This window comes from Stigmatopora nigra, chromosome 6, assembly GCF_051989575.1.
Source record: "Stigmatopora nigra isolate UIUO_SnigA chromosome 6, RoL_Snig_1.1, whole genome shotgun sequence".
Lineage (NCBI taxonomy): Eukaryota > Metazoa > Chordata > Actinopteri > Syngnathiformes > Syngnathidae > Stigmatopora > Stigmatopora nigra.
In genome coordinates this window covers 8,688,010-8,700,801 of record NC_135513.1, presented here as the reverse complement: position 1 = coordinate 8,700,801, position 12,792 = coordinate 8,688,010, and the positions used below count along the sequence as shown (strand labels likewise).

At 39.4% G+C, this 12,792-nt stretch overlaps 1 protein-coding gene across 7 annotated transcripts in view; it reads right to left on the bottom strand.

Annotated features, from left to right (window-relative positions):
• The window catches only part of LOC144197989 (endonuclease V-like), a 46,473-nt gene that overhangs the window by 20,740 nt on the left and 12,941 nt on the right, over positions 1 to 12,792 (bottom strand). For 6 of the 7 annotated variants that reach the window (XR_013326636.1, XR_013326638.1, XR_013326635.1 and 3 more), the window contains exon 8: positions 8,699 to 8,768. Coding sequence is in view for 2 of the 7 variants with exons in the window: in XM_077718755.1 (XP_077574881.1) it covers positions 8,730 to 8,768 (39 nt within the window). In the remaining 5 variants the exon portion in view is untranslated. Of the gene's footprint in view, positions 1 to 420; positions 629 to 8,698; positions 8,769 to 12,792 lie in introns of those variants that run through there. The other variant, XM_077718756.1, reaches the window with a different exon arrangement.

Genomic DNA, 12,792 nt, shown 5'->3' with positions numbered 1-12,792 from the left:
TTACAAATCTGCTAAGGCTAGTTGTATAAGCCACAAACAACAACCCAACTAACTGGGAAATATGACAAAATGGTTTAAAATTACTGATGTTCAGCATGACTGAAGTCCTGCAAGGGGAGTTGGTAACGCATTCATTATTGCAGTTGTATTTGTTTACTGCAGTTTTGTGTCGTAGACCAAATCAGACTGTGCAGTCAGAATTGGCCATAATTATTAAAGTGGGGAAACACCAGTTAAATACTAAGATTACAGGTACAAATATTCACCCTTTCTCCATAACATTCAGTAGATGTCAAATAACTACTTGAAGCATGAATTGCAGTATATTGTAAAATGAAACATGTCCTTTCCTCATACTGTTTCTAACAGCTGAGATCCGCTCTCTTGTGGTCCCTCAATGTCCACTACACTGGCTTCCTCAGTTGACTACACCATGGGCACCGATGACAGATGAATTCCAAAAAGATGGAATCAGTGAGCAGTGAAAAGCCTGCCTGTCTGGCTGGCCTGCCTTCATTTCCGCACCAAAGCAGCTGCTCACCAACTATCACCAAGCATTTTAAAGCGATGCCCCTAATACTACCCTCTACCTTGTGAAAGGGTCAGTGAGCTCTAGGGTGATTGAAGGCTGAAAGAGAAAGTGATGGAAAAGGCAGAGTGACAAATGGAGAAAATGTCAGTGAAAATGGGCGCCAGACTTTTCAGGAAGCTGAAACTTGACATTGGGCAATTATTTTAAGATTTTAATGGTGAGGAGTATCCTTTTGTTGCATCCAGGCACTGAAACTAACTAGTCACTATTTTCTGTGCACCACCAAATTTGCAATACATATTTTGACTCACGTGCGAGAGTTTTATTTTACCTGACTTTACTTTCATCTTGTTCCCACCATTCATCAATTCATGGAGCAGTTGGCAGTCGTGCCGGGACCGAGGGGCTGGTAGTTTGATTCTTAGCTACTCCTGCCTGCTGGCAAAGTGTCTTTGGGCAAGATACTGAGCCCTCTTTTTCTTTCAGTGGGTTGACAAATCCTTTTATAGCGGTATCCCTACTGGTGTATGAATGTCTCGGTATAGTAAACGCGTGTAGATAAATGTGCGATATAAGTATTTCTAATTTAGCATTTTACCACTTGTCCTCGCTAAAGTTTGAAGGTAAACTGGAGCCTATCCTTGTTGACTTCAGGCTAGAAGCCACTCAGGACTTTTCAAAGTCAGCCAACCGCAGGGCACATGGATGATCCATGCCAATATACCTAATTAGTCGTTAATGAACCAAACTTACCAAACAACATTTCGGGATGAAGATACAAACTTCCATGAGGGGAGCTGAGCCTAGATTGGAATCTGTGTTTGTTTATACACAGACAAAAAAATCTAATTCAAGGATTAAAAATCTGAATGTGAATATGAGAAAAAAATCTACTTAAGCAATGTTTTAATTGCCAAAGTCAAATATCTACCATCACTACTTACTCACCAAAAAAAACCCTACCCCACACACATCTAAAACGTTAAACAACACAGCAATCTAAACAGAAATAACAACCAAAAACAACAAAAATGCATTTCCATCCCCACTATGCTTCAAATGGAGCTATAAATATTGACACTATTTGCCTGGACAGAGTGAAAACATATTTTTGCAACATTAGAGTTTGAAGTCTCACAACAACATTGTTGATTCACTGCTCATCCTCTCAACAAATCACATACTTTCCTTGCCGGGAGTGAAACACCGTAGCCCTCTGATGCAAATGAGTTGGAGTGGGTGTGATGCATTGGGTCTGATGCATCATCTTCTGGAAAATCACGAGCAATATGAGCCACCACCACTCATGTTGATATACTCCACACCAACAGGCCCATTACAGCTTATGAATGGCTCGGTAGCAGAGGCATTACAGTAGGCTGCGGTGAAAAGCCCAGAGGCTTTGGGTTCTTTCTAGTAGGTGCTGTGTGCGCATTGTATGCGTGCGTAAGAGGCCAACATTTGCGTAAGTAGCAACTGCTGCTTTTCCCGAAGATACTACTGGTCGAAAAAGAAGAACCAATCAAAATTACTAGCGCAAGTATACAGTAATGTAGACGAGATCTCAGGGGGATAGTGTGAAATGGAAGGAAATAAGCATTCTTCGCAAGAGGGAGAGCAACTACTGATGCGATGTCAGCTCACAGATGAGGAGATGATTCTGCAGATTAGCATGGGATCAATGCAGAGCTCGAAAACTGTGAGATGCATCCAGTATTTCCTTGGAGGCTAAAATGAGCATCGAGTGGCATAGTATGTGGGTGTTTTAGACCAAACGATACTGTAGGGTATGAAAATAGCCATATACAGTAGCGAGACAGAAGCACCATAAAACTGGGTTTTAGAGAAGCTGTTTGTTTGTGATAATAAGGCTTGAATTTTTACTTACATTGCTTTGCGGGGCCTTTGGGATGCAACGCAATCCAAACCCCACGTCCCTAAATTCTGTTATAATAATAAATTTTAAACCATAACTAAATGTCATCTGTCAGGAAATAGTTATAAGAAGACGCCTTGAAAGGTTCAACATCGACAAGTTTGATCTACTTATCCTCTCTGGAAGGACAAATGGATCATGCTATGGGTCTGTTCATACTGCATGAAAATATCAGATAGATTATTCATCAGATATTGCTTGTTTGATCAGAGCAGGGCTAATCTGTGTATACTAATACAGTATGTTCAGTATTCGCCATATCTTGCGAGTATGATGGCTCTTATTACATTCACCGATAGTTGAAACCTATGAAAGGCGGAGCTATTCGTCTGTATGTTTAGGTTCAAGAGATACAACAACGATATAAGGGATTTTTAAAATTAAACTTACAGGATGTCTGGAATAGGAAACTGAATAGGTGACTATATTTTTGGGCAATGCGGTCACAGGTCACTGATAACAAAAAGGAATTTTGCAATAACTTGATCGTGAATGAACTAGTTTTACGCAAATTTGCATTCTAGCTAACACGATGAAAAGCAAAACGAAGTGCTAATATTTTGGGGCATGAGGGCTGAGGAAAAATATTTCCTAAGTGTCAACGACAGTTTAGCAGATTGGTGGTTATGGGGGTTGAATTTGGATGTTTTGTGCAGAAATGGGAAAATCAGTTTTTAAAAATTGACCATCAAAATCTTGTAAACCCATATTATACTTTCATATTGTCATGCATGTCTTGGGAAAGTGCAGGTGTGCTAAATAAAGTGAATGGTTAGTGTATTACAGTTACAGTTTGACATGATCCACCTTCAGAGGGTCATGCCACTGGAGAGCCTCAGAGCATGATAAGAACAAAAAAAAAACAGACTAGTGACGTTTCCATTGATTTACTCGTCTCTGTGACCTTCGATTGCTTTCAAGTCACCGATTTCCTGCCGGAGGTAAGTCAACCTTCCCAACACGCCTGACTGGAGATGTGTGATATAAAGGTACGCAGCTGCTAACCATGGCGGCACTATTATCACTAGGATGCGAGAGGAATGGCTGGGATGTTGGTGTTTTTCATTTCTTTTGCCTGAACTCTAACAAAAATACAGTATCCATGTCAACACAAATGATATCTAAACTTGTAGGGAGAAATGTGAAGCGGGAACGAGACCATAAAACCGAGAATGACATCTTCAACTGTGTCTGTCCCCTACGGAGTCAATTCATTGGCTCACTAATTTTTTGGTTGACTTTTGACACCAATCTTGGTTCAGGATAAGATTTAGACAGTCTAGTCTTGGACTTGATTCTCAAATTACTTGCATGGTCTTCATATTGACACTGTTCCTAGCAATTCACCTACCTCAACAATAAAATACACAATAGCGATAGAAGAACACAAAATGAGAAACTACAATTTAAACCCATGACTCTTATGGTAAAAATAGTTTTTATGACATTTCACAACTTTTTTTCTGGTCTTCTGTCTAACATTCCTGGGGTTTTGAGCTTATTCCTATCATGAGAGAGGAGCTCACAAAGATGTGGTGCATTCTTGTTCGACAACAAAGCAGGCACAATGAAAAATGAGGCAGTTGGTGGCAATTTATCAATCCCTGAGTGGCGCATGCCGGCACCCGGGCAGAGGGAGGTGAGGCAAAACTTGAATATCTGGGTTTTTGTCTATGATGAAAATGGATGCTACAGTTCTCCTTCACTGCATGAGAACAACATAATGAGAGAGGGATATACAGGGTTTAAAATGACTTCATAGAGCATCACCAACACCCTCCTTCTCCACTAATTCTAAAGAATGAGTTCCCTTCAGACTCCTGCCTTGGCTATTTGCATCTCCATTGGCGTGAAATAGGTCAACAGAAACCATTAAAAAGGAGAATGAAGCAAGAAAAAGCACAACTGCACCATTGTTCTACCACTTTGACACAACTTGATGCCTTCAGCGACCTCTGACTTTGCAAATGTACCCACGAGAGACATTTGTGAATAAAAGCAGCTCTGTTAGATGAACAGGTCATCAAAAAACACTTTTAAAATGTCTATTAGCAAGCAATTAATTAAGAAAAGATCAAATTTGGCTGAACATTATGCTTTACTAATTGAAAATGATACCATCTGTTCAACAGAGCACAATGTGCCAGTGAACATTCCATAGCCAAATGTGGAAAGACTCACACAAGAGAAGGAAGATCATGCTAATTTAGCAAAAAGCACAAACAATTTAGCAAAAAGCGCAAAGAATTTTGATAAAACAAGCGCCAGAAAACCAGAAAGGCATGAACTAACACATGGTGAGCTAAGGATGATTAGAATAGAACATTTAAGTATAAATAGATTCCTATATATATTCAACAATCAGACATTGTAAGTACAGTTTTTCACTGATATAGGAAATAATACAAAGAGAGAACACATTTAATAGCTAATTAAGCTCTACATTGTTTTCCCCTGCTCCTGCTTTGTCACCCGGTGTAAAAAAAGTAAGTAGTTATAGAGTAAGAGCAAAGCGCATGAGAATTAACATACTGTATACAAGCACTGACTAGTTCATGATGTGCACTTGCGTGTAGTGCGGCATATTTTTTGCATTGAAAAAAATGTCAAGGCACACCACCAGCGGAAAATCTTTTGATTTAAAACTATGTTTTAGATTTTCCGCTGGTGGTCTGCCTTGACATTTTTTTCAATGCAAAAAATATGCCGCACTACACGCAAGTGCACATCATGAACTAGTCAGTGCTATATTAACAAATTGTGTGCATCAATGATTTTTCAACAGGAATCAAATAATCCCCCCAAATTATTCCAAAATTAAATTTTTCAAACGAAATTAATGTCACCAAAAGTTGACCCCTGACAAATTCTAGTTCGAGTGATGTAAAAATAAGTAATGTAACATTTTTCATCTCATAATTTTGTGACTTTCTCCGAATAATACTGAAATCTTCGAATATTACGCGAAAAGTGCTCACACAGACTTGATGTAAAGTTGATGCCATTGAATCCAAAAAACTTCCGGTTCAAGTAACGTAAAAACTTGAAAACAACTATCATCAGCACATGATGACTTTTACATTTATATATATATTTCAAATATTAGGGAACTTTGATTGGCTACAAATTGTCAATTTGTCCATAGTTGGCAATCGATCCATGAATCAAATTTAATAATTGATGCTGTTTCTGAAAATGTCAACAAGCAAAGTTATGGAGTACAGAAGACAATACTGAAAATGAAGAGCACCACTCGTGTGTGCCCTTGTACCACTCTAACTTTTTCATGAAAGCATCTACTCCCAACAGAGCTGATCAGTCCAACCTTCAGATTGCTGATTGCTTTTACATCTTCCATGACATTTAAGAAATGTGGCACTGGAAAGGCCGCTGAAATTTGTACAACTGCATGAAGTTGATTGGGAAAAATCTCCACGTTTGGAGTAACCCGTACTCATACACTGAATTCTACCTCAACTCTTACTTTTTATTATTTTATTATTTCATTTTTAAGACTCAAATGACAGGAAAAGTTAGGTCAATTCCTTGATTTCTTTTTTGTTTCTTGACAAAAAACACTTAGATTTGGAATTCGAAATATTAATGTGAATGTGGACCTCACTCTGAGGTGACCAAAAGCACTGGAACTCCAAATAGATCTTCTTTGTGAATGAGAATCAATGCTGTATGAAGTTGAAGATCCTTTGTTTTGAATAGCTGTCGAAGCTTATCAACATCCCTTTAATCCTTATTTCGTGACTTGACCCTTTCACTAACCTCTTTTGCATGTTGCATTTCTTGCTGATGAATTCCTTTGTTATTTTAGCCTTGTGGTTTCATTTATTAATTTGCTTCATGATGAAAAATGTTTCAGTGAGTTCAGCTGCATTTTTTCTTAAGCTGGTAAGCACAATGTTTCGGTAGACAAGCAAAGTCCAAACCATGACAGGATCTCACAGGCATCCTTGAATGGTGTAGCTAAAGAAAAGATCTAGATCCAATATGTTTTGAACTATTTGCACATATATTTTTCTCTCTCATTGAAAAGTGCAGCCTTAACAACAGAGGACGTTATTTATGTTTAATGTGATAATGGGCTTGTTGCAGGTAGTAGATAAATAATTTGTCATCCTCTCCCACAGAAACATGTTGTTGATGCAAATTTTGTTAATAAATATCCCATAATAAAATGTATGGCTTGCAATCAGATGCAGTTTTTATTTGTATTTTTTTTTTTGTTAAAATTTTGGTGATCCAGTTTATATTTAGTTACAGTCTACAGAGCAGAATTCACGAGGGGTTTCTAAAATCTTTAGTGCCCACATTTGTTCCATAAAAGTCAATCTATTAAAGTTTTGTGGTAGATGACATTTTGCACATTTTCACAGTTTTGTCCTTACATGGACGCACTGCTCCACAGAATTTTTAAAATTAGTCTAGGGCAGGAGTGCGCAAAGCACTCCTCAGGGGCCACTGTGGGTACAGTTTTTTTCTCCCCCAACTAATCCAGCACGGACAGTTTAACCAATGAGGTGTCTGCAGAAACAAGAACCACCTGATTGCAATACACTGACTGCACTTGAAAGAGACCTTTTAAATGAAAAGATGTCCCATCGATGAGTAGAAATGAAAACCCTCACCCACTGCGCCCTTAGTAGAATAGTTTGCGCACTGGTCTAGTTGACTAGATGGGACCATACTGCAAGCGCCCCCTCACTGTTACCTGACCTTTACCTAATCTTGTTAGGAGAAATATACGTTCCTAGCATACAGATGTGTTAATGGAGAGGCCCCCAAGACTGCAAAGCTGTTACAGTTTCAAATGTAGAGCTCTTCACATAGCAGCAAAGGGCCAATGCTTTTGATCAAGCATGGTTGCTACCTAATAAGAGAGCGAGAGGGTAAAGATAGGTTAAAATCAAGAAAAAACAGCTACGATAGCCCTGTTGACTCAGCACAAAGCCCATCTCCTTGTCTCAGCCTCTTTGTAGCAAGTGATCAAAGAACAGAGCGCACTCAGAGGGTTCTTCAAGTCAGGAAGCTTCTGAGGGGGTGAGTCCCATTATGTGTCATAGCAGGGTTCACTGAGGTACAAAGTCCAAAACTGTGCACACTTTATATTCTGATAAATCTTGAACCAGATTATCGTGAATTTCCAACTACACTGACACTTTTCTTTGGGGAAGGGAATAAAGAATAGGGCGGTCATTTTAAGAGCCCTTCCATAAGAGACTAGCATGAGCCACATTAGACATCTATAGAAAGTCATCATCTTTAAACTGCATGAACAAGTTGTCTATGTTGACATTTTGTGCCTTATCTAACCTTCCCTGCCCACAAATTGTGAAAGCGCATGTGCTAGTGGTTCTGTCAGGAAGCAAGCCAGTTTGACTGCAACCTACATATACTGTGAGTAAAAATGATTATTGTGCTGCATTGGATAATGCACAACATACTGTAGGTAACTACACCACACGCACCGTGTTGATAGAGAGGTTATAAACAGAATTCCCTGTTGGGCTCCTGGCCTTGGTACACTGTGTTTGTGATATATGACTTTAATTTCACTGGTTTCAGATGTGTGTGTGACTTCACCAAGGTCGCAACTGCACACTAATAAAGAATTTAAACATATCTGGAAAATGTATAGCGTCCCGGTGACCGAGTGATTAGTGTGTCAGTCTCACAGTTCTGGGGTCGATGGTTCGATCCCAGGTCGGTCCTCACTTTGAGAAGTTTGCATGTTCTCCCTGGGCTTGCGTGGGATTCTTTCAGGTACTCTGGTTTTCTCCCACATGCCAAAGACAAACAAGGTCGGCTGTTTGAGGTGTTAGTGTAAATGGTTGTCTGTCTCCTTGTGGCCTGCGATTGGTTGGCCAGCCCCCTGGTGCCTGAAGTCAGTCGGGATAGGTTCCAGCACCCCTGGTGACCCCTTGTACGTGTGAGGATAATAGTATAGGAAAATGAGTGAATGAAAGAATGGAAAATATATAAACAAACATGAGGTATGTCAACATGAACAACCTCTTCAAAATTACTTGGGTTAAAATGAAACGGTACCTTTGATGAGAATGATTAAGATAACCAACAAAAAGAGCAAAAGACATGTTTTGAGTTTCCTCAATCTCATTTGCTTCAAATTCTTTTGACAAATAATCTCTGTTAAAACATTTGTGTGTGTCTGTACATGTATATCAGAAAGTTAAAAGCATGTACATCCAGTTACTTACATCATTCATCATTCAGCGTTTCCTGTCTCTGTCATAGATCACGAAGGTACTTTCTGGAGCCAAGGTCAGCCTGTGAAAGAAGAGAGATGGGGGGGTGAGTGGGAACCTGACAAGGGATGAACATGGAAGGGAAGACATCACAATCAAATGTGTTCAGAGGCGTGGAGGAACGCCCTTACACAGTGAACATTCACACTAGATGTTTGAAATGGAAACGAGGCGACCTTAATGCTGACTTTACTCAGAACAAACAAAGCACTGGCCTTTACTGGCAAACCTGACAAACATAAATCATTCTGTGGAGACAGGTGTTTAGGCCAACGCGGCTCAGCATTTTTAATATAAACATTGAGGTTGTGGGGGACCAAACATATAACTGTGGTCATCTTGGGAATAACTCAATTATAAACATGAACTATTTTCAAGCCAGTTAGGTTCTCACACAGTAAAGTCATCCAGATATACTTTCTCAGATCAAATTAAAAATGAATTAACCAAATTATAACACTGACATCTGGTCTTGGAATTATGGGGAGGAATTTGTCGTAAATGATATTCACATACATATATTCGTAATTTATGTTTGGGATCCATAACTATATCCAAGGTTATCATGTTTGTTTTTGAGATATTTATATATATTATCGATTTGTGAAAAATCTTTGGTTAGTAACAGTTTTCAAAAATATATGTTGGCAAAACATTTGAGTCAAACAGTTTAGATTTTTTTTTAATGTTGCAACCCTGTTACAAAATTGAACAAAATGTTTTCGCCCTAATTTCTCCACACAATGTCAATGTGAGAAAAATTGTTTGGGGAATTTTTGGAATTGTATTAAACATTTTAAAAAATGGGATATTGGATCTACATACATAATTATTTTGAAGCCTTTGGCCAATACTTCAGTGATGCACCTATGATAGCAATTACAGCCTAAAGCGTTTTTGTGGTGTATCTGTACATTGATAGAATCATATTTCCTGCTATCTTGACAATTTTTCCTGTTCCACTGAAAAGAATCCCCACAGCGTGACGCTGCCCCCACCGTGCTTCACTGTAGAGAGGGTATTGGCAAATTGATGAGTGGTGCCTGATTTTCTTAAAACACTTTCATTTACTCAAAAGACTTCAATTTTTGTCTCACCAGACCGGAGAATTTTGTTTCTCATGGCCCGAAGGTCAATCAGGTGCTTTTTAACAAACTCAAAAAGATCTGCCATGTTTCTTTTCCTAAGGAATGGGTTGCATCTGTTCGCGATACCGAAAGTTTGTGTCTGTCCACAGAGTAACAATCGAGCTCTGACAGAGGGCCCATCGAATGATCGGTCAAGTCCTTGACTAAGGTTCTATCCTGTGGTCACTCAGTTTCGATGGCTGGACAATTGACATTAAGTATGTGCGGTTTCAAACCTCTTTTACTTACTGATGATGAAGACTCTTTGGAACATTCGAAACAGCAGTAAATTTTTCTATAACTTTCCCAAGCCTTGTGCTTACTGAACATTACTACTCATCCAAATTCAGGGCACAAGGAGACGAACAACCATTTACCCTCACACTCATATCTCGGGGTAGTTTAGAGTGGCTTAATCAGCTTACCCAGCATGTTTTAGGAATGTGGAAAGAAACCAGAGTACCCAGTGGAATCCCCAACAAGCCTGGGGAGAGTATGCAGACTCCAAACAGTGTGGACCAACCTGGGATTGACCCTTCGACCCCATAACTGTGAGTCCAAAGCGATAACCACTCCCCACCACAACATTCCTTAAAGAAGATAATTACAGTACAGAGACTTTCTGGTATGATTCTGTACGGAAAGGTTGCATTAATGGTGAATTTGGCAAGGGACACTATTCAGAACACCATGTTCCATACTGCTTATGCTTGGCGGTGCTGTGGGGAGTTGGAGACGAAAGCTGCAGTAGACTAATCACCAGTCAATCTCAAATCTCAAGCATAAAGAAAGACAGCCCTTCTCACTCAGTGTTTAGGAAAGAATGAAGGAATCCACTGAGAGCCTGCACAGGGAAAAATATTGAAATTCTGCACAATCTGAGCCGCGGGCAAATCTGTGAGATGGCAGAACTCAAAAATAAATCTCCAGCCTGATTCTTGTAGAAAAACATGACCATATCTCTTGAATGTAGTCAAGTCACAATCAGCAAATGAGAGAAAAAGTTTGCAAAAATTTGAGAAGATTGAGAAAACCTGAATGTTGTATTCCATACAATGTAATTATGAAACTATTGTATCCGTTGTGCCATCTTTCCCCCTTAATCTTTGCAATTGTATGCCAAACTTTGCTTGGTTGTTTATAAAGAAAGAGAAAGAAAGATCTAGAGGGAAATAAGTAATTAAACTGAGTGTACTCGAAAAAGAGTAAAAAGAGGGAACAGAGAAAGGTAAATGCACCAAGCAAACAGATGCAGACCGTGGGCTCTTTGCAGAGCTTTGAACGGTGTCAGGCAACACGCATGTACAGAGGTGTCTGGTCCAGTGGCCTGGAGCAACTATTCATCATTTAGCCCTACAAAACCCCTTATACCAGGCATTTATGCTTAGCCTGCCACATTGCTTGTCTTCTCTATTCTGCCTCCTGTTTTCACATCATTTTCTCTCACTGGAATCCTCTTTCTGAAATGTTTTACTTCACGCCAAAGCTATTGTTTTTATAGCCAACTGAAATCATTAGGTTTGCCTTCAGGTATAATTCAAATAGTGTTCTGAGCCACCAACCACATTTCACCTGAAAAAAAGGCTTGGAGTCCAGAGACTGCCGCAGCAGAATGTCAGACAGTCATATATTAACTTTTAGACAGCCTCGGGGCCCAATGGGGATGTCCGATTTAAATCAATCACATTCTTTTTCCACATTTTAAAAGTTTCAAAAGTCAACTGGTACAGGTGGCAGCAATGGAGCAATAATGTCAATCTCCTGTATTATATTAACCTGTCGGTCATGACTCTATAAATGTCTATTACCGACTTTATCTCAAACATGTGGAAAGGGGCCATTATCGATAAGTCATTTTAAATAGAATAACACTTCACGATGGATCATTCGGCGTAGCCCGGCGGCTTGAGTGGTTAGTGCGTCAGCCTCACAGCTCTGGGGTCCTGGACTAAAATACAGGCCAGTCCACCTGTGTGGAGTTTGCATGTTCTCCCCAGGACTCCGTGGGTTTTCCCCGGGTACTCCGGTTTCCTCCCACAATCCAAAAATATACATGGTAGGGTGATTGGACACTCAGAATTTCCCCTAGGTATGAGTATGAGCATGAATGGTTGTCCGAATGAACAATAACTATAAGATAACTTAGTTTTGACTGCCATTGCTCGGGGTTTGAAAGAGGGGCTGCAGCCTATCCCGACTAGCTAAGAGCAAAAAGTATCCTATAAATATACTGTTTCCTCTGTATTATAGATTTTCACCTGTTGATAGGGCCCCTGAAACCCCACTTATGCGATAGATGGCAGTACGGGCTTCCAACTTCTTCAATATGTACAATTTATCACTATGTTTCAGACAGAACTTAAATAATATTCTCGTGTTTGTGCGTAAGAGGGAGATTTTGGCCTAGTATTAAAATACCTCTTGAAACAATTCTGTAAAGATAGATGTGTCATGTGGTGCAACTTGAAACCTAATTGTCTTCCTTGCACCGTAGCCCAGCTGAACATGAAATTGTGTTCAAACTGTTCATAACTTTTTGAGGAATTGTCCTCACCTGCAGACAAAACACAAGCTAGCAAAAACAGCACTCCCTGTAGGTGACTTTTAAATGAGACAGATTTATGAAATCACAAGTTATAGTTAAGACACTTCAAACTTGTGTTTCTTAATCAAAGTCGACAATAAAGTGTACAAATAAATAAATGAAGTAACACATGAGGACGATGGCTGTTAGATATAAGTAAATTAATGCAGGGATTTAAATGAAAAGACTGAGAAAAGATCATTCATCCAGACAAGTCCTTGTCAAGATTTCTTTCTGGTCAATGGTGAGTCCAAAGTTACAATTCCATGAATTTCACAGCATTGATCTTATCATCACGTCCCGGGTAATCTCTTTTCTGTTAAGTCTCTGTGGTC